General features: G+C 37.1%; 1 protein-coding gene across 1 annotated transcript in view; it reads right to left on the reverse strand.

Moving 5' to 3' along the window:
• Positions 1 to 233: 233 nt before the first annotated feature.
• RALBP1 (ralA binding protein 1) overlaps positions 234 to 22,453 on the reverse strand; it is a 28,605-nt gene continuing 6,385 nt past the window's right edge. The window contains exons 2-10 of the mRNA XM_081324047.1: positions 18,704 to 19,000; positions 16,531 to 16,989; positions 13,262 to 13,611; positions 9,786 to 9,947; positions 8,210 to 8,341; positions 7,309 to 7,416; positions 6,268 to 6,389; positions 4,836 to 4,956; positions 234 to 2,859 (exon numbers count right to left, since the gene is read on the reverse strand). Coding sequence (XP_081180173.1) covers positions 2,575 to 2,859; positions 4,836 to 4,956; positions 6,268 to 6,389; positions 7,309 to 7,416; positions 8,210 to 8,341; positions 9,786 to 9,947; positions 13,262 to 13,611; positions 16,531 to 16,989; positions 18,704 to 18,947 — 1,983 coding nt within the window. The 5' untranslated portion in view covers positions 18,948 to 19,000 and the 3' untranslated portion in view covers positions 234 to 2,574. The remainder of the gene's footprint in view (positions 2,860 to 4,835; positions 4,957 to 6,267; positions 6,390 to 7,308; positions 7,417 to 8,209; positions 8,342 to 9,785; positions 9,948 to 13,261; positions 13,612 to 16,530; positions 16,990 to 18,703; positions 19,001 to 22,453) is intronic.

Consider the following 22,453-nt stretch of genomic DNA (forward strand, 5'->3'; position numbering starts at 1 on the left):
CAAGAGGATTATTTTTTTCAACTGCCTTCCCTCATTAGTTCACCATTTTCTGCCAGAGAGCAATTCTGATTCTTGATTAGACTGAAGAATCACAGTACAATCCAGAAATGTGAGTTAAAAAGAACCACAATTACTAATCTGCTGTTCTTTTGGATTTTTGGTAGAATTGCATTTATTTAATACAAACATCTCTCATAAATTCAGTTGGTTATTACCACATCAGGACTTTGAAGGTGGGCCAGAGAATTTATTTGTGAATCTTAACATTTTTAATTCACTAGAACCATTAGCACATGGCTGTTAAAATTTATTTTCTTGATTAACATGTTCTTGACAAACAAAAATTAGCCATATCAAAATATCTGATGAACATTGATTATAAAAGTTTGACAATTTAATAGAAATTAGTATGAATTCAAAACAAAAGGGTCTAAATACTGTCAGAAATATAAAATGTATGTAACAGGCCAAAAAAAATCTACATACAACTGTCATTTAACCACCCTCCATAAATTTTCTTTAAGGTTTTTTTAAAAAGCCGTTCTTTAGAATGCATTTTAGAGTCATTTGTACAAACATTAAATCATGGCCAATGATTCACAACAGTGCAATAGGCAAAAAACAACAACACCCACCACATAAAAAATAAATATTACAGACAGAAACTAAATAAGCTATAAGCACCCTATAGAGTTCAATTAACATCATCCACTTCAAATTGAATTGAGATTTTAAGTGATGTGGCTCTGAAAAGCCACAATTTATTGTAAGAATTCACTGCTGGCAATGGTAACTAATTAAAGCATAAGGCAGCTGAACATTTCCATCACAGCTTTACCAGCTTTTTTTTATTTATCAGAATCACTCTCTTTTAAGCACATAAAATGTCATAAATATGCTTCCCTGTTGTTTTTTAGGAAACACTAGGAAGGGCTTGTAGACGGACCTTCTTCCCTCCATTGCATTGTGCTTGAGAGGACCTCCAAAGCACTTACAACACACTTTCAAATGTACCAAAAACTGGTACAAGTTCTATAACAATTATGGGGCCCTTTCTGAATGTAATACTTCTTTGAAACCCACTAAAATGGCCAAGATTATTTCTTTATCATTCACCTCAGTTACAAGATCCTGATGGAGGCTTGCACACTTCTGTGTTGCACTGTACTTCAAAGTGCTCTCAATCCATCAAAGAAAGAGTGCAACAAAAATCAGCACCAACTCCTTTTCCTAAATCATGGAACCTTGATAATCAACAACATTCACTAATTTCTTTAAATTATCAAAAGAAAGGGAAAAAAAGGTCAGCATTATGAGGTTTGCTATAAAACCTACAAAGTGCTTCCATTCTTATTCCTAATTAATTGGCAAGCCTAGTAATTGGTTCTACATATAACTGCATTGACAATGTTCAAGAGTTCATAGTGGATTTATGGATATGTGCTTATCAATTTTTCCAGCTTAATTTTACATGTATTTTCATAAAGCTCTAAAAAAAGTCAAATGAAAACAACACGTTACATAATACTAAAGTTTTGAAGATCTTCTACTGTTTCGGGCACATCTATTTTGTAAAGCTCCTTTGTTACTGAAAGGCACAAGTAAGAGTGAATAAAAACAATTATGAAGTATGAGAGCAAAAAATTACAAAGCAAATAGATGAATGGGATAGGGATTGGACCTCCCCATTCTTAACCAACAGCCACTTTTCATAGTTTCTTTATCCCCACACAGACCATTGTGGAACATACTTGCAAACATTTATTTTGCTGTGCCAACTGTGGCTTCTCTACAAACACTTAACAGACATCTGCACCGACTAGAGATGTATCAGCCTTGTAAATAACTTCATAAAAGCCATTTCTATGCTAAGAGGAAGTTTCTTTTCAAGACCAGAGTGGGAATGCTTCTTACCAAACTTCCTTTTAAATTAATTACCCCCAAATGGCACAGAGCGCTCCCCCCTCTTCTGCTGGTCAGAAACATGGTTGTCTGTATGTGTGACCAGAAAGATAACCAAATGGAGAGGTGGGGGCGGGAGAGAAATATGTTCCTCTACTGCAAACTTCTCTAACTCTACCTGAAGTTTCTGGTGGTCAAGAATTACCAGATACATTGGTATATGCCCAGCAGAGAATGTACTTTTTCCTACATCCGTGCAATGAAATATCTCATATGAAGTAGCCCTTGGACAGATAATGCATGAGAGAATTTGAAAGTCTGCTCCGAAGTGAGTATGTAATTGTTTTAAAATGTACTATCCCCTCAATTCCCAACGATCAGCCAAAGCGAACGTCTGACAGGCTGAGTAACTATACAGCTGCCCTTTCCTGCCATCTCTCTCTCTCTGACTCTGTCTGTCTGTCTGTCTTTCTGTCTGTCTGTCTCTCTCTCTCTGCTTTATCTTCCCAAGTAACCTGAGCCTGATAGGCAGAAGCCACACATAGGACGGGGACAAAATATCCCCAGAATGTAAAAGAGAAAATATTTACAGAATGTACAGGCCACAGATTTACAGTAAGTTGCACAGTCCTGGCTTTGCGCAGGCAAGAATCTAAATGCTCAGAAATCCAATTAAATTGGAGTTTCTTTTCTGTCCTTGCTTGGAGATGGCTTCACTGACTCCTGGATTGCCTTTGGCTGCTCTTTCATAGCTTTTGTCTCTGGGACACTGTCTCTTGGCAGGGGCGGCTGCTGCTGCTGCAGCATCGCCCCCCCTCGTTTCTCAAGCTCTTCCTCTTCCTGCACCTGCTGCTCCGTTTTGGCTCGCTGCATCTGCAAGAGGCGAAGCTGTACTCGCAGCTCAATGATGGCCTCACGCTCCTCATGAATCGCTTGGTTCAGATGGTTATTCTTAACCTAGATCCAGCAAAAAGGGAAAAAGGGTCACTTGAGCTTTATACACAGCCAGCTACTGATGGAACTAATGAATCATTAATAAGGCATTCCTCACTGCATCTCTCTCTTGGCAGGGAGACAAGCGAGGTCTCATCAGGCAGAACAAAACCAGAAAATCCAGCCCCAGCAGAAGTGAGCAATTTACAATGGCAGATTCAAAAGCAAAAAATAAAAAAATAAAAAACATGCTCTTGCTTTCCCCAGCTTTCCTCACAGATCTTAGGAACTGTTAATTATTTATTCATATTCATTCATTTTTTAAATGTGCTTACAAGGAAACTTTTATTTGTACTTTTGTTGCAGGATTTATCACTCAACAGACGTTAAGAGAGATGTGATTAATAGGATATGAAGTAGTTCCCCAGTACACATCACACCTTAGCCATTAACTCACAAGCTTTCACTGTCGCATCCATGCCAACACGAAGATTTATTGAGTTCAGAGGGGTTGACTCTTAGAGAAGTAAAGGCACATCTGCAAACTACAAGACCTAATTAAATAATTCTCCCTTAGCTTTCTTTCCAGCTATAATAAGGGAGCAATAATATAGAACAATTTTTCAGGCTGTCTCAAAGATTGTTAAAATAAATTAAGTATTCTACAAAGTGGTGTCATTGCTTTTGCCTTTTCTATATGTCTATGTATTGTTTTCACTGCCAGTTATAAAAAATTAAATTACAGAGTTTATTTCTGGGAGGCCTTTAGGTTTTCTATGACACTCGATCTATTCTAAGAATCAAAGAAAAAAATTATTTCAGTTGCATGTTTTAAGTGAAACAGGAAACCTCTCTCTGAACTATATTCTGGATTTCATCTAACTGGAAGAATTCATTAAACAGTAGAGAAGCAACATGGAATGTCTTTATTAGAAAGACAGGAAAACTTTTTCAATGAAAAGGTTAACCAGAAAACCCACAGAAATCTGATGAAACTTCCTGCATGGGTTACATAGATCAGTGTTGGCATTTTGTTTCTTCCAGAATGTCCTTTAAAAAAATAAACAAACTTCCATGAAAGAAAAGGACAGCATGGAAAAACAGGCTGGCAGAAATTTAAAAAGATTTAACATATTCATTCAATTATTTTTGTTATATTTCATCGCTAAAACATAGCTCAGCAATAGTATTAATTTAAAAATGAGAATTTCAAAGCCAGAATGCTGAAAAATATATTTTGGTTCTTAAATAAAATGATAAACTACATGGAAAGTATTACAGGAGCCAATCTTAGTCCTATTGATGAGCTTTTCCATCAAGTATCTGTCCAGATGACATCTCTACTACAAAATCATTGCGGACTACAAGGATGTCGCATTCACACTAATTCAGATTTTTTTTATTTATAAAATGACTGCATCAGAGCAAATATAATAAGTGCCTAAATTGTGAACTATTAATTTGCTATATTTACTTGAAAATAATACAATTCAGTGCTTTAGTTTCAACTGACCATTCTTCCCATTTTTAAATTCCCTGTTTTATTGTTTGATTAAATATATTTTAAAAAATCAGTTCTTAACACTTAAAACATTGGTGCTCAGTTAAACTCTGCTATTAAAACAAAATCCCATAAAGAAGAGCTTTTCCTATTATTTTCTCTTATTTCGTTTTAAAATTACTCACAATGGTTTGATCTTGAAAACTGTTGATGCTAGTTTACGTTTAACAGTCTGCTTTCAGAAGCAACTGCTAATCAAACTGACTTCCCTCCCTGATGCAGGAGTTTCTGCCCTGCAAGTCCACTGATAGAGGGAGAAGCAGGAAAATGAGGATCTGCTATTTTCTCAGCTATGCTACTCCATAGTTAAGTAACTTTTAATATTATGGAGTTTGTCATTTTTGACTGAAATTTTCTTTTTTGTCATATGCCGCATCGTATAATCCCATGCCTGAATAAAGAAGTCAGTGAATATCTACTGCAAAGAAAGCCACCTCACCTCTAGTTCTTCATTTTGCCGTTGCAAATCTTCTAAGATTATCTGTAACTCTTCTTCATCTTCACTCTCACTCTCACTCTCAGAAGAATATTCTTCAGTTTCACTGCGACCATGCTGGCGACTAGATGTGCAAGTGTAAATTTTGTATCACTTATGGCTTGGTTCGCTATACAACATTTTTCAAGCAGATTCATGCACACAACAAACATACTCCAGAACATGATTTAATGAGTTTAAGTGCTCATGGACAAGAATTACAATGTGGTATAAAAGCTAATAATAAAATAATAATAAAATAATAATAAAATAATAATAATAATAATAATAATAATAATAATAATAATAATAATAATAATAATAATAATAATAATAATAATAATAATAATAATAATAATTTTATTTATATACCGCCCTTCTCCCGGAGGACTCAGGGCGGTGAACAGGGCAAGCATAAAAAATACAGAGATACAAAAGTTAAAAGGGATTAAATATATGCCCAACTAAAAACAGTAAATACAAATATTAAAATAACAATAACCCCCCATCCCCCATCAGGCCACGCTGGCTTGTTCAAATAAGAATGTCTTTAGATCGCGACGGAAGGAGCGAAGGTCGGGCGCCATCCGGAGCTCAACCGGTAACCGATTCCATAGCTCCGGAGCGCCCACAGAGAAGGACCTCCCCCTGGGGGCCACCAATCGACATTCTCTGATCGGTGGCACCCTGAGGAGGCCCTCTCTGTGGGAACGCACAGGGCGAAGGGAAGTTGATGCCGGCAGCAGGTGTTCCCTAAGGTACTCCGGACCCATGCCATGTAGGGCCTTAAACACCATTACCATTATCCCTTATAACTGTTCTGGTGAAACAATGTTTAGAATATTATTTAAATTCAGTAGGGTTGGCATCATAGAATTTTGCCTGGAGGGGACTATGGAGACCACCTAGCAACCTTGGCTCTTTTATGACTCTGAACTTCAACTCCCAGAATTCCTGAGCATCGCTGGCTCAGTAATTCTGGGAGTTGAAGTCCACGAGTGACAAAAGAGCCAAGGTTGCCTACCCCTGGTCTAGTCCAAGCCCTTGCTCCTTTCAGAATCCAGAATATGCAGCTGTAATAGCTTTCGCCAACTAGATATCCTCCAGATGTTATTGCTACTACTACACATAAGGACCTTGGCCTCAGACTTGCAATTCCAATATACGTGAAAGGTGCCAAGATGGAAAAGGCTATGCTGCAACATTGCCTAAAAAATAACTTTGCAGGTTCAGTTTTAAGTCCATTCAGGGAAGGAGAATCCAACACTTCCTTAGGCAGTCACTACCAGCCACAGTCTATGGCATGCTATAAGAAACCTTCTTCTAACGTTTAACTGGAATTAGCTTACTTGCAATTTTCACCCACTGGTTAATCCTAAAACAGAGGCTGGGTTACCTTTGAATTTCTGCTATTTCTGCTCGGAGACGATCTATTTCCTCTTTTTCAGATGCAATTTGACGACGTAAAAACTGTTCCATTGTTAGCAGTTCTTCCTGTTCGGTCAAAATCTCATTCTCCTATCAAACATAATTAAATTATATGAGGAATTTTACTCAAATGATAAACGAATCTTGATTTAGGACATTGGTTTTCTTTTTGGCTATAGTCATAAAACCTAGCTTCTCATGTAGCTAATAGAAAAAAGGCAGAAAAAATGGGGAAGGATGAAGGCAAATGCAATGCCCACTGTACATCTAATGCCCTTATATGCCCCTCAATGTATTTTTCTAGACTGAAACATTTATTGCACATTTTTTCTAGATGTTACAGAGTGCATGAAACCATAATAGTGCAAGTGCCCTTCTCATGTAGTTATATTTTCATTTCCTAAACAATATATCTTGGTAGCTCCATCATAAATTGAAGCACGTAGGAATCCTAAATTAGGAAGTTTGGGGGAGTAGGTGAAGTTTGTGACATAGTTTCATCTATTACATCTGGAAATTGTGGCTGCTTGCTGCAGTATGTCAGGGATTGGTTTTGGAGAACAGGAGGTTAAGCAAAACACAGAAATAGAAGGGGCCTGCTGCAGGGTGGAGAAGAACTAATAGGGATGGTAAGATGTTATTCTATAAGGAGTTCAATCAGTGCAACTAATTTATTATTTCAAAGGGTCTTGAAATTCTGAATCTACAATTGTCCAGATTTACATACAAGAAACAGCTTTTTCAGTTATAAGTCAGTGGTGAAACACAAATGCTGCTGCTGTTTTCAACTCCAGTTCCAGAAATTCCAGATCAACTACTTTCTGTGTCAACCACAAGAATTTCATCAAGTCCCTAAGGACACTTAGAATTGGCATTATACTTGATAGCTATCCCTTTACACAAACACACACGTTTGCAAGAAGAAATTATCTCTTTCAGCCCCCAACTTATTTTCACAGTGTGCAGCTTAAACATTAAGAATGAAAATACTTTAAACAACAGATACTACCTGAGCCAGTAAAATATTTATAACTTCTTCATTTTCATTCATTTCTTCTTTGGAAACATCCTCCTTTGAAAGACTAGCAATTTCTCGCGCAATCTTTGTTTCACATTCCTGTATTGAAAAAATCTTGACTAATAACTCAATTCAAGGGATCATACGTTAATGTGCAAGAATATTTAAATTGCAACTTTTGCAGGGTTTTTACCTACATTATTGGGAAACTACATATGTTATCTCAAGCGTCCTAAAGCAGCATTTACAGATCAAATCAATCACTCATTTTTATAAGGCAGATGGTGGTTGAATGAAAATGGGTGTTTTGACTTTCCAAAAATTGGTAGACCATGAATTTTTGCTGGCATATCAGCAGCAGATTTGGGCAGTGCAGCAATTAGAAAACATTCCTACATGCTGGAACAAAATTAAGCAGTTCCAGGGGTGGGGAACCTTGGCTCTTTTATGACTTGTGGACTTCAACTCCCAGAATTCCTGATTAGGCAATGCCCGATAAAACACAAGGTAAATGTAGTATAAAGTAGTTTAGTCAAAGATCAAAATGATCAAACTCTGAAAACTGAAATCACATCCAGAAACCTAAAGCTTATTTATAGGAAGGTCAGTGGTATAGTAGATCTATTCTAAACAGAAACTATGTGAAAAAAGTATCAACAGATGATGTGGACATTACAATAGAATCACTTAGGTCCTGGCGTAGAAGCCTTGACAAAGTGCCTTTTCAATTTTTTATCCAATGGAATCAAAGCACCAGTGAAACCAAGAATCTAATAAAAAATAAGTGGTATCAAAACTAACAAAAGCCCCATAATATTTTAACTATACTGCTATAAATTGGACAATCAACATTCCATCCACACAATTTTAAAAGAGAAAAGCACAAACTTACTTGTCTTTTAGCTTCTCTTAGCTTCCTTTTCAGAGCTGTCAAAATCCTCTGCACTTCCCATAATCTTTCTTCTTTGGATAAATCTTTAATCCCTACCTGAAGATCTCGGTGCAAACAGTTCAAAAGAAACTCCTAGTTGTTTTTTAAAAAAACAACACCACATTATTAAATATGAAGATAGTCCTTATTCAGCTACCATTACTGTGACAACCTGGTTGCTAAATGAACAAACACAACTGTCATTGTGCTTATATTTTACATCAGCTTTCCTTTTTCCCTACTCCCTTTGGAATGTTCACTATGATGCTGGTGATTGCAAGAAGGGAATTAAAGTCTTATTTACATTCATTGGAGAGAAATTATTATAATCAAAAGGAATGCAGTAACATCGATTGTCTACTGAGCACATTCAGGGACGGTGAGCACATTAGGTAAAATAGCCAGTTCTAGCACATTCCTTCCACCTGTATTCTAATTGTATGCCTGCTTACTCTATTATAATCCTTTCCTGTCCAATCTCTTTGCTCTGCGAGGGAGGGAGGGATGGATGGATGGATGGATGGATGGATGGATGGATGGATGGGTCAGGCACAGGATGTGTACTAACCAATTGTAATGGCAACACATAATTGTGAAGGTTGTAAAAATACATGCCTGGATCATGAAGTTATTTTTTAGCACTGCTGTAACTATGAACAGCCACAATACAAGGCAGTTGGCAAGTGAGTTCTATTTTTCCACGAATGGAATATGTCAATTTTAAGTTAGCAAGTCAAATTTCCTGAAGATCAATTTCTGTCTATTACTGAGAAAAGTACTGAGAAAGCATCTTGGTTAATATATATTCTAATTGGACCTCCAAATCTGAAAATTAGGCCATTTGTTGCAATATTGTGAGATTTGACCTCAGTCTACAAAAGAATACAACTTAGGTTGGAAAAAAAATCAAAGAACTACAAACAAGAGAGAATTAAATCTTAAATGAGGGCAGTATGTAAGAGAAAATTATGTATTCAAGCCTTAATTTAAATGTACAGGCTACCTGAAGTATACCATATTTTCCATTTATAAGACACACCCTTGTATAAGACGCTCTGGCATGCAAATTTCTCTGCGCCAATCAGCTGTTTGGCGGAGCACTAAACAGCTTGAGCCGGCAAATCCGGAAGTTCAGCCAGCTGACGATCTTGCCCCCTCCCCCCTCCCATTGGTGGCAAGCCCACAGGGGCTTGACACCTGCACCAGGTGGCATGGAAACCCACACAGGTATGCCCTGGGCTGCGGAGGTTACCATTATTTTTCCGTGTATAATACGCTGCACTTGTATAAGACGCACTTGATTTTTGAACAGGGTGTTTGCAGGAAAAAATAGCGTCTTATACACAGAAAAATACGGTAAGTGAACTTGTAAGCTCTTGTCTTAATTCTAAAATCTGGAAGATTTTTTTTCCTTCACCATCATACCATAAATCTAGCTTTGGTCAATTAAAAGGGCCATAAATCAGTGATAAAAAGAATGGAAATAATTCCCTCAATCAAATTTTCAGAAAGTTCTGATCATTCAAAGAGGACCAACCTGTCTTCGGATCTCTTCTTTAATGCTTTCCTGTGTTTCTGGCAATGCTGGCATGGTTGCCATGTTAGACCAACGAAGAGGCTTTGTTACTGGCTTGAGGACCACATTTCCAAAGAATTCTTGTACATGAGTGAAAAACACGTAAAGGACACGGTTGCTGATCTAAGAAGACACAGTACCACTTTAGAAGTATTGTCATTCATTGTGTAGATATTTGCAAAATAATAAAACATTCCTTTCTAAACACACTTACAGTATTAATGTTTTCAAGTTGTGAAGGTTGGGAAACATTGCATTAGAGTATTAAAGCAAGTGGATCTTTTGCAAGGTTTTCAGAGGCACTTAGAAAGCTGTCCTGCACCACAGCCATATGGCGACAGTCGCTGCAGAAATGGCTGTGTGTAAACACAACTATGCCCCAAAACAGGAGACAGCTGATGAAGCTGTGTGAGCCTTACAAAGAACTTGACCTATCTTTGTGAACAACATACAATAGTCTCTTCTAAATGCATCTGTCCTGAGCACATATTTTACCAGCTTGTTTGTAATGGAAAATGATGTGAAATGTCCATGCGATATGAGCCACAGTCTATGATATGAACAAAGATGGCCCTTATTAGTTTAGAGCAGCAATCTTTTCAACATTCCTGCTTTGTTGGATATGTCGCCCTGAATAACAGTTGAGAAAAGCTGTGCTATAGTCTTCTTAGAGTGCCATACAAACACCATACCAATCTCAAAACGCAGAATAACAGAGTTGGCAGGGACTTTGGAAGTCTTCTTATCCAACTGCCTGCTCAAGCAGGAGACCCTATACTTCTATCCAGCCGAATAGGATTCTGTTTCTGCTTTTGCTTCTTTGTAGCTTGCCATGCCATCCAAATTTAGAAATACACCACTTAACATTAACTATGATTAATCTGACTGAGTCAGGTTCAAATTATTGTTTATAATTCTGGATTCAAACTAAATCTGGTTAAGGTCAATCACATATTTCAGGTTGGCAAACTGATGTTAGTCGTTGCAAAATCTTCTTTATACATTTTAATACAATGTAACAACCTTTCAAAAGTCTAGAAGTATTATATTATGTATTTATAAATTAACATGGCAATTGCTTTAAATACTTATTTTAACCCTTTCCCCACCACAAAATATTGGTGGGAAAATCCTCAGCTATGTTCTATTACTTCTCAGGAATCTTAAAATGTAACAGAATTGGCCATAAGGATGCTGAAAAGATCTACTGTGTGGTATTTAGCTATTAACAACTTTCTAATGTTGTTATATTTAATATCTGGAAAAACTCCAAATTCCAAAAAGGTCTGACTTCAGTTTCATAACACCGAAACTCTAGTTAAATAACCAGAGTGCAAAGCATTTGAACATATTGCATTCATTAAGGTGACCCTATTAAAAACAAAGGTGGAGTAGGATGTAAGTGCCGAGTAAAGGTATGAACAACTAATCCTTATGTATAGGAGACCTCACCAATAATGAGTCATATTAAAGAAACACAATACTTAAGAGTCCACCCTGATCTAATTACAAGTTAAATTCTTGGGCGTAATGGAACATATTTGAACAAAATCAGTGAAATATCACTTTAAAATTATTTGTGTTTTTTTGCATTAAATTTTAAAGTATTGACACTAATTGCATAAAACAGCTATTTCATTTAGAAGATCCCATAGACCTTCTATTGACTGGTCTGGTAACATTAGTAATAAGTAGTAAAACTACAAGTGGGTTTTTATTCCTGCAACTGCCCACTCGGGTACAAGGACCAAGAGCTTGTTACTATTTTAATATGTTTAGTTTTATAACTTTAATATGGTTTTGTATGTTGTTTTAACTTGTGATTGTGAAGCACCCAAAGATGGTTATAAGATGGATAGTTATATAAATGTTTTAATTAAATAATAAATTTAACAAAAGAAAGAATAGGAACTTTTTAGCTGCAATACTACAGTAAAACATCAGCACATAGACCTGCATTGTATTGTGGATGCTCCCTTTGTTGGTTTATTCAGAGTTCTTTAATTCAAAAGTTTTAAATTACTCTTATCTGAATCTCTGGCATGTTTAATTTCAAGGATAAATTTGAACATTGTGACCATAACTGTTACCAATTGCTATACAAAACAAAATTTTAAACTGTCCAACTTTCTTTCTTTTTTCTTTACTACATCCACATTACAGGTAGCTTGTTAAAACTTGTGGATATCTTTGTATCTAAAAATATGATCTTACAAATAATAAAAAAATATGTTCTCAGGGGCCCTTGGGATTACCACCATCTTCAGATTCTATTTTTATACATAATTTTATTAGAGACGTAAATATAGATAAAATACCAACAGAAAAAAAACAGAAAAAAGAAAAAGTGCAGGAAAACGAGAGAGAAAAACATGAAGTATCGTCCAACAGTTACAAACAAACCTATTAGTTCTCCTCACTCTTTAAGATTATAGTTACGTGGTTCCCTTCTTCCCGAATAAAACCCTACTTAATTGGCAAATCCATAAGTCATCTCCTCTTCAAATTCCTCGATAGAGAAATATGTACCAACTTCTATATTAATGAATTCCTTCAAGCTAATTTAAGTGCCGGTAGGACGTGAATGTCTGCCACCAAACTAAAATTTCTTATACAATTTAACGTTAGCTATCTTAAATGAAGCACTAATTCAAGATGGAAAGACTACAATATCTGAATTCAATTAATAGTTTGTTTCCCCTAAACCAGGGTTAGGCAACCTCGGCTCTTTTATGACTCGTGGACTTCAACTCCCAGAATTCCTGAGTCAGCTATGCTGACTCAGGAATTCTGGGAGTTGAAGTCCACAAGACATAAAAGAGCCGAGGTTGCCTACCCCTGCCCTAAACCATATAAAATTTGCCATACACTAATGCCTTCTATATGGCAATTTGTTAGTACTAATCACCTAACACACATAATGCATCCAGCTCATTAAAAACACATGTAATTAAATATGTTTAAATTCTGATCTTCTGCTTTTGAATACTGTATTCAATATGGATTTGGTGCTAAATACACTTGAGCACACTCCAAAATGACTGAGCTTTCTGGTGGCATATGAAAAGCAGAGACTTGTATGTCCTCAATCCGTAGCACAAATTTGGTATCAAGTGCTGACTGAAAGTCCACTTTAATTATGAGTTAATTATTTAGTAATGTCTTGCCAGGTGTCTTAACTATATAACCCCTGTATGACCTCGTGTTTCCCCTCCTTCAAAAAATAATTAAGAGGAAGCAGTTACTTATCTAATACTTCCAGTCAAACCTGCTACAAGATCTCAGTCACAGTGGTCCTGATATCAAAGTTGTCTTAAAATATCAAAAATTATGCTACACCTATAATATGTATAACCAACCACATGCGATGCCAATAAGGTGATTTTCTGAAATGTGTTTGAAAACAGTTTTAAATAACAGCTGGCTTACACACATACCTGGACAGTTGGACTGAGCACTATAGAAATGTTTTGGATATTCATTTTTGTTTCTAGCTCCTTTGCAATGACATGGTCCATATGCACAATCAGCCAGGAGATCAAGAGGAAATTACATTCTGGTAGCTCTTTCAGGAGGCGCTGGCATTCCTGCCGTTTCTCGGACTCCAGGCTCTTCCCGCAAGCATCTTCAAAGCGAGGCATCAGCTCTTTGGTAAGCAGGTTTTCAGGAAGTTCACGCAGGTATTGTTTCAGCAAGCTAGCTACTGTGTTGGGCTCATAGTCCTCTAGATTAGGGGATTCTTCTCGGTCGTATGCTGCTTTTAACTCATCCACCTTTGATTTAATTCCTTAAAAACATTTAGAATGATTTTTAAATCCTTAGAGAATAAAAAAGAGTTATAGTTCAATATTTTTCTGTCATCTCAATGAACAGTATCACTTGTTACACTTTTCGTCTGAGAACTCCCAAGAATTCACATGGTCTGCCCTGCCTGATGTTCTCACAGTTACTATCTATGAAAGGGGTCCCCAACCCCTGGTCCAGGTACCGGTACTGGGCCGCGGCATGGCAGCAACCGGGCCGCACAAACAAGCAAAGCCCCATACGCGGGATACAAGCAGCACACAAAACCACGCCCCCTCCGGTCTACAGAAAAACCTCTCTCCATGTAACCGGACCCTAGTGCCCAAAAGGTTGGAGACCTCTGATCTACGAGATTGTTCAGGCTAAGGTGAGAGAGAATGACTGAACGGGAATCTCTTCCTAAGAAAAATGGTTAGATGGGAATTTGAACCTAGCTATTTCAGCAGCTATTCTATCCATAAAAGACAGCACAAAATTGGTGATGCCCTTTGAATGGCAAATAATTATAAAAACAATCTAAGTCCTACCAAAATTCAGAGAAACACGCTTACTCGGTAATACCATTTTGTTTACAGGATTCTATCTTCAGCTGCTATTTAAAGGTCTTCCAGTCTTCCTGTACAATACTTGATATTGGTTTTCCATCCTATCTTCCTTCTGGAGAATAACACATTCCTGGGCCCAAATCACATATAACAATGGTACATAAGGGCTGCAAGTGAGGGCAAATAAAAAAGTGCAACGGAAGAAAGATCCGGCCATCTCTCATTGATTTAAAAAAAAAGGCAGGAGGAAAATAGAGAGAGACAGGATGATACTGTAATTTGTGGAATTTCAGAATTCTCTCCATCCCTTTAAATTAGAAACTTGGCCTAAAAATATTCTTTGCACATATCAACTGTCAAAGAAGGGAGTCTCTTCCTCTATGACCCGCATAATAATATGGGAGGCTAGCAGAGAGGGAACAGATCACTCTAATTAAGGGGTCCTCAACCATGGCAACTTTAAGACCCCTGCTCTAATCCTTTTCAAAAGTTCTAGACCAGGGATCTTCAAACTTGGCCCTTTTTTGACTTATGGACTTCAACTCCCAGAATTCCTCAGCCAGACATGCTGGCTGAGGAATTCTGGGAGTTGAAGTCCACAAGTCATAAAAGGGCCAAGTTTGAAGACCCCTGTTCTACACTCTTAGCAGTCTACTAACTTCTATGGGCTTAACTAAAAGGTTATTATAATCAAACAAATTGGCTTTCTTATGTCATTTGAATTTTAGGTACTTCCCGATTCTTATATGATTTTTTCTTCAAGCCTAGATAAAGAACAACACTTATTACTGAAAGAAGCAAGCTTTTTATTATGCTCAGGCAGCATAGAAACTGTTATCCTAAAACAGGGGTCTTCAAACTTGGCCCTTTTATGACTTATGGACTTCAACTCCCAGAATTCCTCAGACAGCATGCCTGGCTGAGGAATTCTGGGAGCTGAAGTCCACAAGTCATAAAAGGGCCAAGTTTGAAGACCCCTGTCCTAAAAGCAAAAGACCAATCATTCTCCCAGCCAGTCCTATCTTTTTTCTAAGCACTGGATACACACTGTCCCAGTGATAGTGACATTCATGTTTGTGGTATTCTAGTGTCACAGCTGTGTATTTGAGATACTGTGCTTGCAAAGAATTTATTTTCAGTGCAGTTTTGTCTTTATTCTCTGCTTCTGCATTACATGAATATTGCTGGCATCGTGTCTCTCACAAGTGGCATTAGCAATTTGAAGCACAGCTATACAATTCAATAACTCACTCAAATCACTGTTAATTGTAAGTGTGTCAAAGTTACACAAGTACTATGAATGCTAATTATCTTGACATTACTACCAGGATGTTTTCTTCAAATCTTAGCTAAAAAAAATTAACCGTTGCTTGGCACTTTCTCTGTGTTTGAGGGCACCTCCTAATGAGAAGGAATTCCTCCATCAAAGCTGAAGCATAGGGAGAAGACATAAATTAATGAACTGTTCTCTGCCTGCTTAAGTTTTTGACAAATAGGTACTTATTAGCAACATACCTTCTTACCCTGTATAAATCAAAATATTTATTTATTTAGTCAATTTATATGGCTGCACACCTCAATAAATAAATGACTTTGGGCAGCTAATACTCTTAAAAATAAGCAAATACCTCTATTAAAACTAAAAATTACACAGCAACCGTGCAAAATCATAACGACTATGAGCAGAGTCAGGAAATGGGCTCTTTCACACAATTGGGGTCCCAAGCAAACAGCCTCAAGGATAAATCCTAGCAGACACAGGATACAAAACGTATTTAAATATATATATATTTACGCTATTGGCCTTTATACTGTCTTGCACAGAACTTTCTGCATGGAAAACACACACACACACTATAATTGAGCTACAGTCCCTCTCCATGAATTATAGATACTAATACATTGCTATACTAACTTTAAATTAATTAAACCAACACCATCCTATTGACATGCAGAGCAAAAGGACCAATGCAGTTGCAAAGTGCTCAATGACAATTTAAAAGTCTGAACTGCACTTATCAAAGATGGCAGGTGGCAAGCAATGCTGTTTCCAAAATCAAAAGTAACCCCGGCAATGAATTCTTTACCCTCATCTGTAGAACAGTGGGTTAACCAAACTAACTTTCAAAACACATCTATTAAATAAGCCACTGAAATGTTTTAAAATATATAAACATGTTTGTGATTCTTCCAATCACAATCAAGTCAGAACTAATAATAAATTTCAGGTAAGCGTAAACCCTTTTTCATTTAGGGAAGCATCCCAAAGACAGAAATATGATGGAATTTTAAAAAATCACGAAGCAGCAAAACCTCATCAGGCACATGAAAATCTACCTGCAGGTGAGCCACTGTACCTGACACTCTGTAGATGCCTTCGCATTTCATGCCATATTTTTCTACATAATCTATACATTCCCGGAACACCGCTGGTAGACGGAGGCCATCATATAGCATGGTTCTCTCTGCTGCATCACTCAAAGGGACCCCAAAGACAGGCCTGTGCCTAGGAACGTACACCGGTGGCATTTCTACCTCCTGAAGCGTTTTTTTCTTTTTCTTCTTCTCTTTCCATTGTTTGACAACATCTGCTGCCGTCAAATCTTTTGATTTCTTCTCTTTAGGCTTCTCCTCCTTGTGCTTGTCCTCTTTATGCTTTTCATCTTTGGGTTTTTCTTTTATCTTAAAGTCTTTCTCCTTCTTTTTGGAGAAACTTGGCTTCTTGAAAACATGAATCCCTTTAGAGCGTTTTAGCTTAGAAGGACTTTCAGCTTCATCCCCTGAGCTATCTTCCTGAAAAGCTGCATAACCTTCCGCTGTTGGGGGGAGAAGGAAGAACAGAAATAAAACCAGATGTTTAAGCTTAGGTGTAAGAGGGGAAAAAACCCTAGTGCTAATGTGCTATTATTCAAAACACACACTTTGTTCTGCAGAACTAACCAAGTCAAATATTTGCACATTTTCCTTTCTGAGAAAAATCAGTGTCGCTATGTGCACTCTGAACTTATTATAAATAGCAATGCAATTTTTAAAAAAATTCTGAAAACATCTCACTTGAGTCTAATGTTATTTGGCTAAGAACTGTAACTTCATCACAGAATAAAATCTTGTATCAAAGCGAATACAGAACTGATGTACAGAATAATGGCCAGTATAAATGACACATCATCTCCTCAATTTAAAATCTTAAAAAGATAATGCCAAGGTTATTTTCAGCTCTTAGTTGATTTTAAAAAAAATCAAGGAATGGGGAAAGTAGTTTTTAAAAAATCTCACATTACTATACTCTCACATTACTATAATTATCATGATCCTAAATCAGTACTTTACAAGCACATTTAAAAACAGCTGTTGAAAATTGCAAAGAATATAATTCCAACCTAACTCACTCAATCACTTTATTTTTCTTTCTTTTTTAAATATTCTAAACTATAGATATATTAGGTGTTCTAAACTATAGATATATTAATGTGCTTAGGCCCATTCTTTAAAAAGAAAGAAAACTTACTTTTCAATTCAGTTGGCAAAGCCATTCCAAGCATCCTGTCTCTTTATAAACTACGCCTGCTCGAGTGGATTATAGAAACTGTACAAGTGATTACAGTTCCACAGCCATAAGACAAAGTTAGTTCTTATGTGAATTACTAAGTTCTTTACACACTTTGAAATATATGCATAGGTGTCTAATAACCGATACCTCCTCTATAACTAGCCCCGCCTAGCCTGTAGGTAGGAATGGGAAAATCAGTTTTAAACAAACACATACACCTATAATTAATTTCAACACAAATGCTATGACATAAGGCAGTACTTCCACAACTTTTTTCCTTTGTTACCCCAAACCACTTATCAGAAAGCCCTTTTTACCCAATGTACCGGTAGGTAAAACACTTTAAATCAATTTAAATGTCCCTGTTATCATTAGGTAATAGGTCTCTGATTACCTAAAGAAACACCACTTTTACCCAATTTTCAGTAATTTACACAGGTTTGAAAGCACTGATATAAGGAAAGTACAAGGAAAAAAAGGCTGAATGCAATTAAAAGTTTCAGGCTATTCAAAGTTGTTTTCATACTTCAGAAAATGCTAACAATGGACTGCTGATTAATAAAAATAATATTGCACTATAGCCATTTAAAATGATCAGAACATTTGGTATAGATAGATAGATAGATAGATAGATAGATAGATAGATAGATAGATAGATAGATAGATAGAACTTTGAGAGAACATCATATTACTATTCCCACATGGAACTACTTCTCATTTAAAAAGTGTGAAAGCATTTCCATTTTACAGCTGTTTAGAGTCTGACAACTGATAACTGAAAAGCCAGGTTAAAAAAGTTCCTCGAAATATATATCAATTTCTTCATGCTTAAAGAACAGCTGGTTATTTTAAAACATGGATATCATTCAAAGTGAAGTAATAAATAAAGTATAAAGAACATTTGACAAAGAAACTGGGTCATGAAAAAAAAGACCATCAATGCATCCTGACAGCATACATTTTTTCTTAAAGTGACCTACTTCTTTTTTCCTTTTTCTTAAATTTTCCTTTCTTCTTCCCATGTTCTTTCTCGTCATCAGACACAATATCAGGAGGTTCATGGAGGCTGTCATGAGGTGGTGAAGGCTCACTCGTGCGATATAAACCAGGGAATTTCGTTGGGCTGATTTCTTCAGAGCTCGGAGTCCTGGCCAGACTTCCACCATGCTCTACCCTGCGGTGTTCGCTGGGACTGCTTGGGGGGGGCAGGAAGCACTCTGTCATTCTTACTCTCTGACACCACAGCAGAACAGTATCCTGTTACCTGTCCATTACTCCTGCAACAAGAACACAAGCTGAAACCCTCCAAATATTCTCAGGGACAAAAAGACCTTTTCAATGCTACATAGGACAACAGGCTCATGGTACGTAGTACTTGCATCAAGCTGCAAATTTAATTATCACTTTAAGCAACAGAATTTCAATTTGTAGACAGCAGATTCATTTAACATCCTGACTGGTATAAATGCTGTGATAAATTTTCTTTCCACGTTGCGGAGTTTCACACAGATTTGTCCTTTGAACCACAACTGCAACCTCCACATGATAATGATGGAAAGCCATGAAGTGATCTTGCTTTGCTATGGGATGACCATAATCAGAAAAATTTCCTGCTGGGAACAGAACGAGTTGGGGATTTCTTAGCAGGCTGCACAATTGGACTTCACAAGTCACATTTACCATGTGGACTATAGGAAGTCCATTTCTTTGTCAAAAATGAGCAGGAATTCCACTACTTTTTTCCGCATTATTTTTTATTAAATATATCAGGAAGACATATCAGGAAAACCAATGTATTGCCATCACCTCATAACTTTCATTACCTCCTGGCAGATTCTCAAGATTAATTAATCCATGGAAATTCTCAGCTTACGCAATATACTAAACTTAATCAACAGCTTTAATCAGAAAAGTATAATGGCATTCTTGATGAAACTGGCAGGAATAATATATTAAGCTCATTTGTACTGTACTTAGCATAATCTAAATATACCCTTCCACCACTTCCCAAGCATTTCATTCTTTTCCAGGCAATCCCCTTGTATTAACTTCACTTAGTAGTCTTGAAACTAAAGACCTCTTAACACAGAGCTATTATTTAAACTAATGAGAAGAAATTACATTAGGAATGGAGTAATTCTACAATTCCTCTTATATGCAGTGTAGGTAGGCAATTAATAGGTACAAATTCCTAAGTATAATCATTCTTCCCTCAGCCCTTCAAACTGCCATCATCTAGTGCTCCAAATTGTTTTCACTGTCAAAACAGTAAGCCAGATCCATGTTGGGTCTCCTGAATGCCAGAACCAAGATCCAGCAAATGAAGGAAAGAGCAAGCAAGGATATTTTCTTAGTAGTTCTTCCTTCCTTATATTGCCTTGCTCCACTAGAAATGTTTCCCAGCCCTCTGTAGCAGTTTTTCAGAAGGAATGGGCAGCTGCAAGAGAAAACATGAAGACCTGCCTACCTTATTGTTACTCTGATTTAAGCTACTGGTAAAATCCCAGGAACAAATGCTAATACAAAGCATAACATTGCAACACCATGTCTCTCCCCTCTCTTCTGAGATTCTTTGGTATGATAAGGAACAGAGCTGCTTTCAAAGCGTTTTTTTTTTTCATTCCTTAGCTGGAATTTGAAATGGATGAATATTTGTATACAGAAATTTAAATAAATACAATAAATGTGAAATTCAACATTCCCAAACAGAAGTGATGCCAGATCTCTAAAAACATCACAAATGCATTGCAGTATTCACCAAACATACTAGGGAGCAACTGCTTCTAAAAGCAGATCCATAACATCTATTTGAGAAAACATATTCTCAATGTACATGTCCTTTATTTTTATCCTTCCTTTATTATTTTTATAAATAAGTCAAGGCAGCGAACATACCTAATATTCCTTCTTCCTCCTATTTTCCCCATAGTAACAAACTTGTGAGGTGAGTTGGGCTGAGAGTGTGTGACTGGCATAAGGTCACCCAGCTGGCTTTCATGCCTAAGGCGGGACTAGTACTCACAGTCTCCTGGTTTCTACTTGATGCCTTAGCCACTAGACCAGGAGTGTCAAACTCAATTTCATTGAGGGCCGCATCAGCACTGCGGTTGCTCTCAGGGGGCCGGGTGGGTATGGCCAGGATGGGCGTGGCCTACTGGGTGGGCGTGGCTAGAGTGCGTATGGCCTACTGGGTGGGCATGGCTACATCGTTCGCATCAAGGGTGCCTATGGGGGCCTGGGCAGGAGTGGGACAGATCTGAGGGTCTCTGGCAGAAGGAGGGTCTCTGGGCCAGGGCCAAGGCAGTGGGGGCCGTTCCCTCACTATTTCCAGGATGGCTTCGTGGGCCACATGAAACCACTTCGCAGACCTTGTGTTTGACATTTCTGCACTAGACCAAACTAGCTCTAATATAGTATGTGTCAATGCTCCACTGGTATTTCAAAATATATTTTAAATGTAGATCATTGGGGGCTGTCTTTAGCAAATCTGCAAAGTATACAAATGCTTATATTAGATAAATAACTCCCACACAATGACAGCACAGCAAATTAGCAATGGTGCACCTCAGGGCAGCCAAAATCTTGACCACTTTTATCTTTCTAGTTTTCCCCATTTTGAAGGTAGGATTTGTACATATGAAATAAAAATTGGAAATTTAGTATAACTACTGCAACTGGCAGAAGACAAACACCTGTCTATTTAGAAACATCTTTCAAAATGTCTGCTAAAGTTTTAAAGCCAAAAATAATCCCAGTAGATATTTTAAAAAAAATTTCACTATCTTTTCAATGGCACTCCAAGACTATTCTAGGTTCCAATGCATTCTTTCCCTTCATGTTAATTTTAAGATTAATGAAACAGTATAATACACGATTATAATGTAGACCTTTATTTTTCCACTCATTTACTTCAACTGCAGAATATAGTGCTTATTTTAAGGCAAACCATGACTTAGATAGGAAATTCTTGTTTCGATTACAATTAATTTACATCCACGCAAGCCTGTCTGAAAATCAAGTACGTTTTTCAACAGAAAGAATAAAATGTCTCAAGTGTACACTATGTGCTGGTAGAACAAGTTTTCATTCCAAAAACCAGTATCATGGGATAAAGATAATCAGGCAATTCATTGTTCCCACATGAATCACAATCACACTTCAATTACTATTAGTGAAAGGATTTCTAATGATGCAAGTTTCACAGGCAAAGCAGATACCAAACCGCACATGATGCAAGAGGTATCTCTGTACTCGCCTTACTGACAGGGCTAGTGACAGCTTGTTAGAGAAATTCTAACAAGTGTGTAAAGTAAATAATCTTTCCCTCCTTTGGCAATGCTATTCTAAAGATCTGTGTGGCTATTTTAAAATGAAATAAAGAAAAATAGGAACACAAATCAAAATTCTCCCATATTTTATGCAGTCTGAAAGTTGTCTGCATTTCCAATCTGGTCAGTCTGAATAGGTTGCTAGTCCCTTTGTTACTTCTAAGACAGATACAGTGCCACCATTTGTCTTTATCACTACTAAACCTCAGCTGGAAAACCCAAGAATCTAACACTAAAGCAGAGGTTTTTCCACACCTTTCCTATTTTCTCTTTAATATCTGGATAATACTATGTTCCTCCAGTATTGTACCATATAGACAAGAGTCTCAGGCTGGTAAAAAATGCTAAGATCAACTATAGCTGAATAAATGTGAGAGGTCAATGAAGATCACATGCAGAAGT

This window comes from Vipera berus (genome assembly GCF_964194415.1).
Source record: "Vipera berus genome assembly, chromosome: 3".
Classification (NCBI taxonomy): Eukaryota; Metazoa; Chordata; class Lepidosauria; order Squamata; family Viperidae; genus Vipera; species Vipera berus.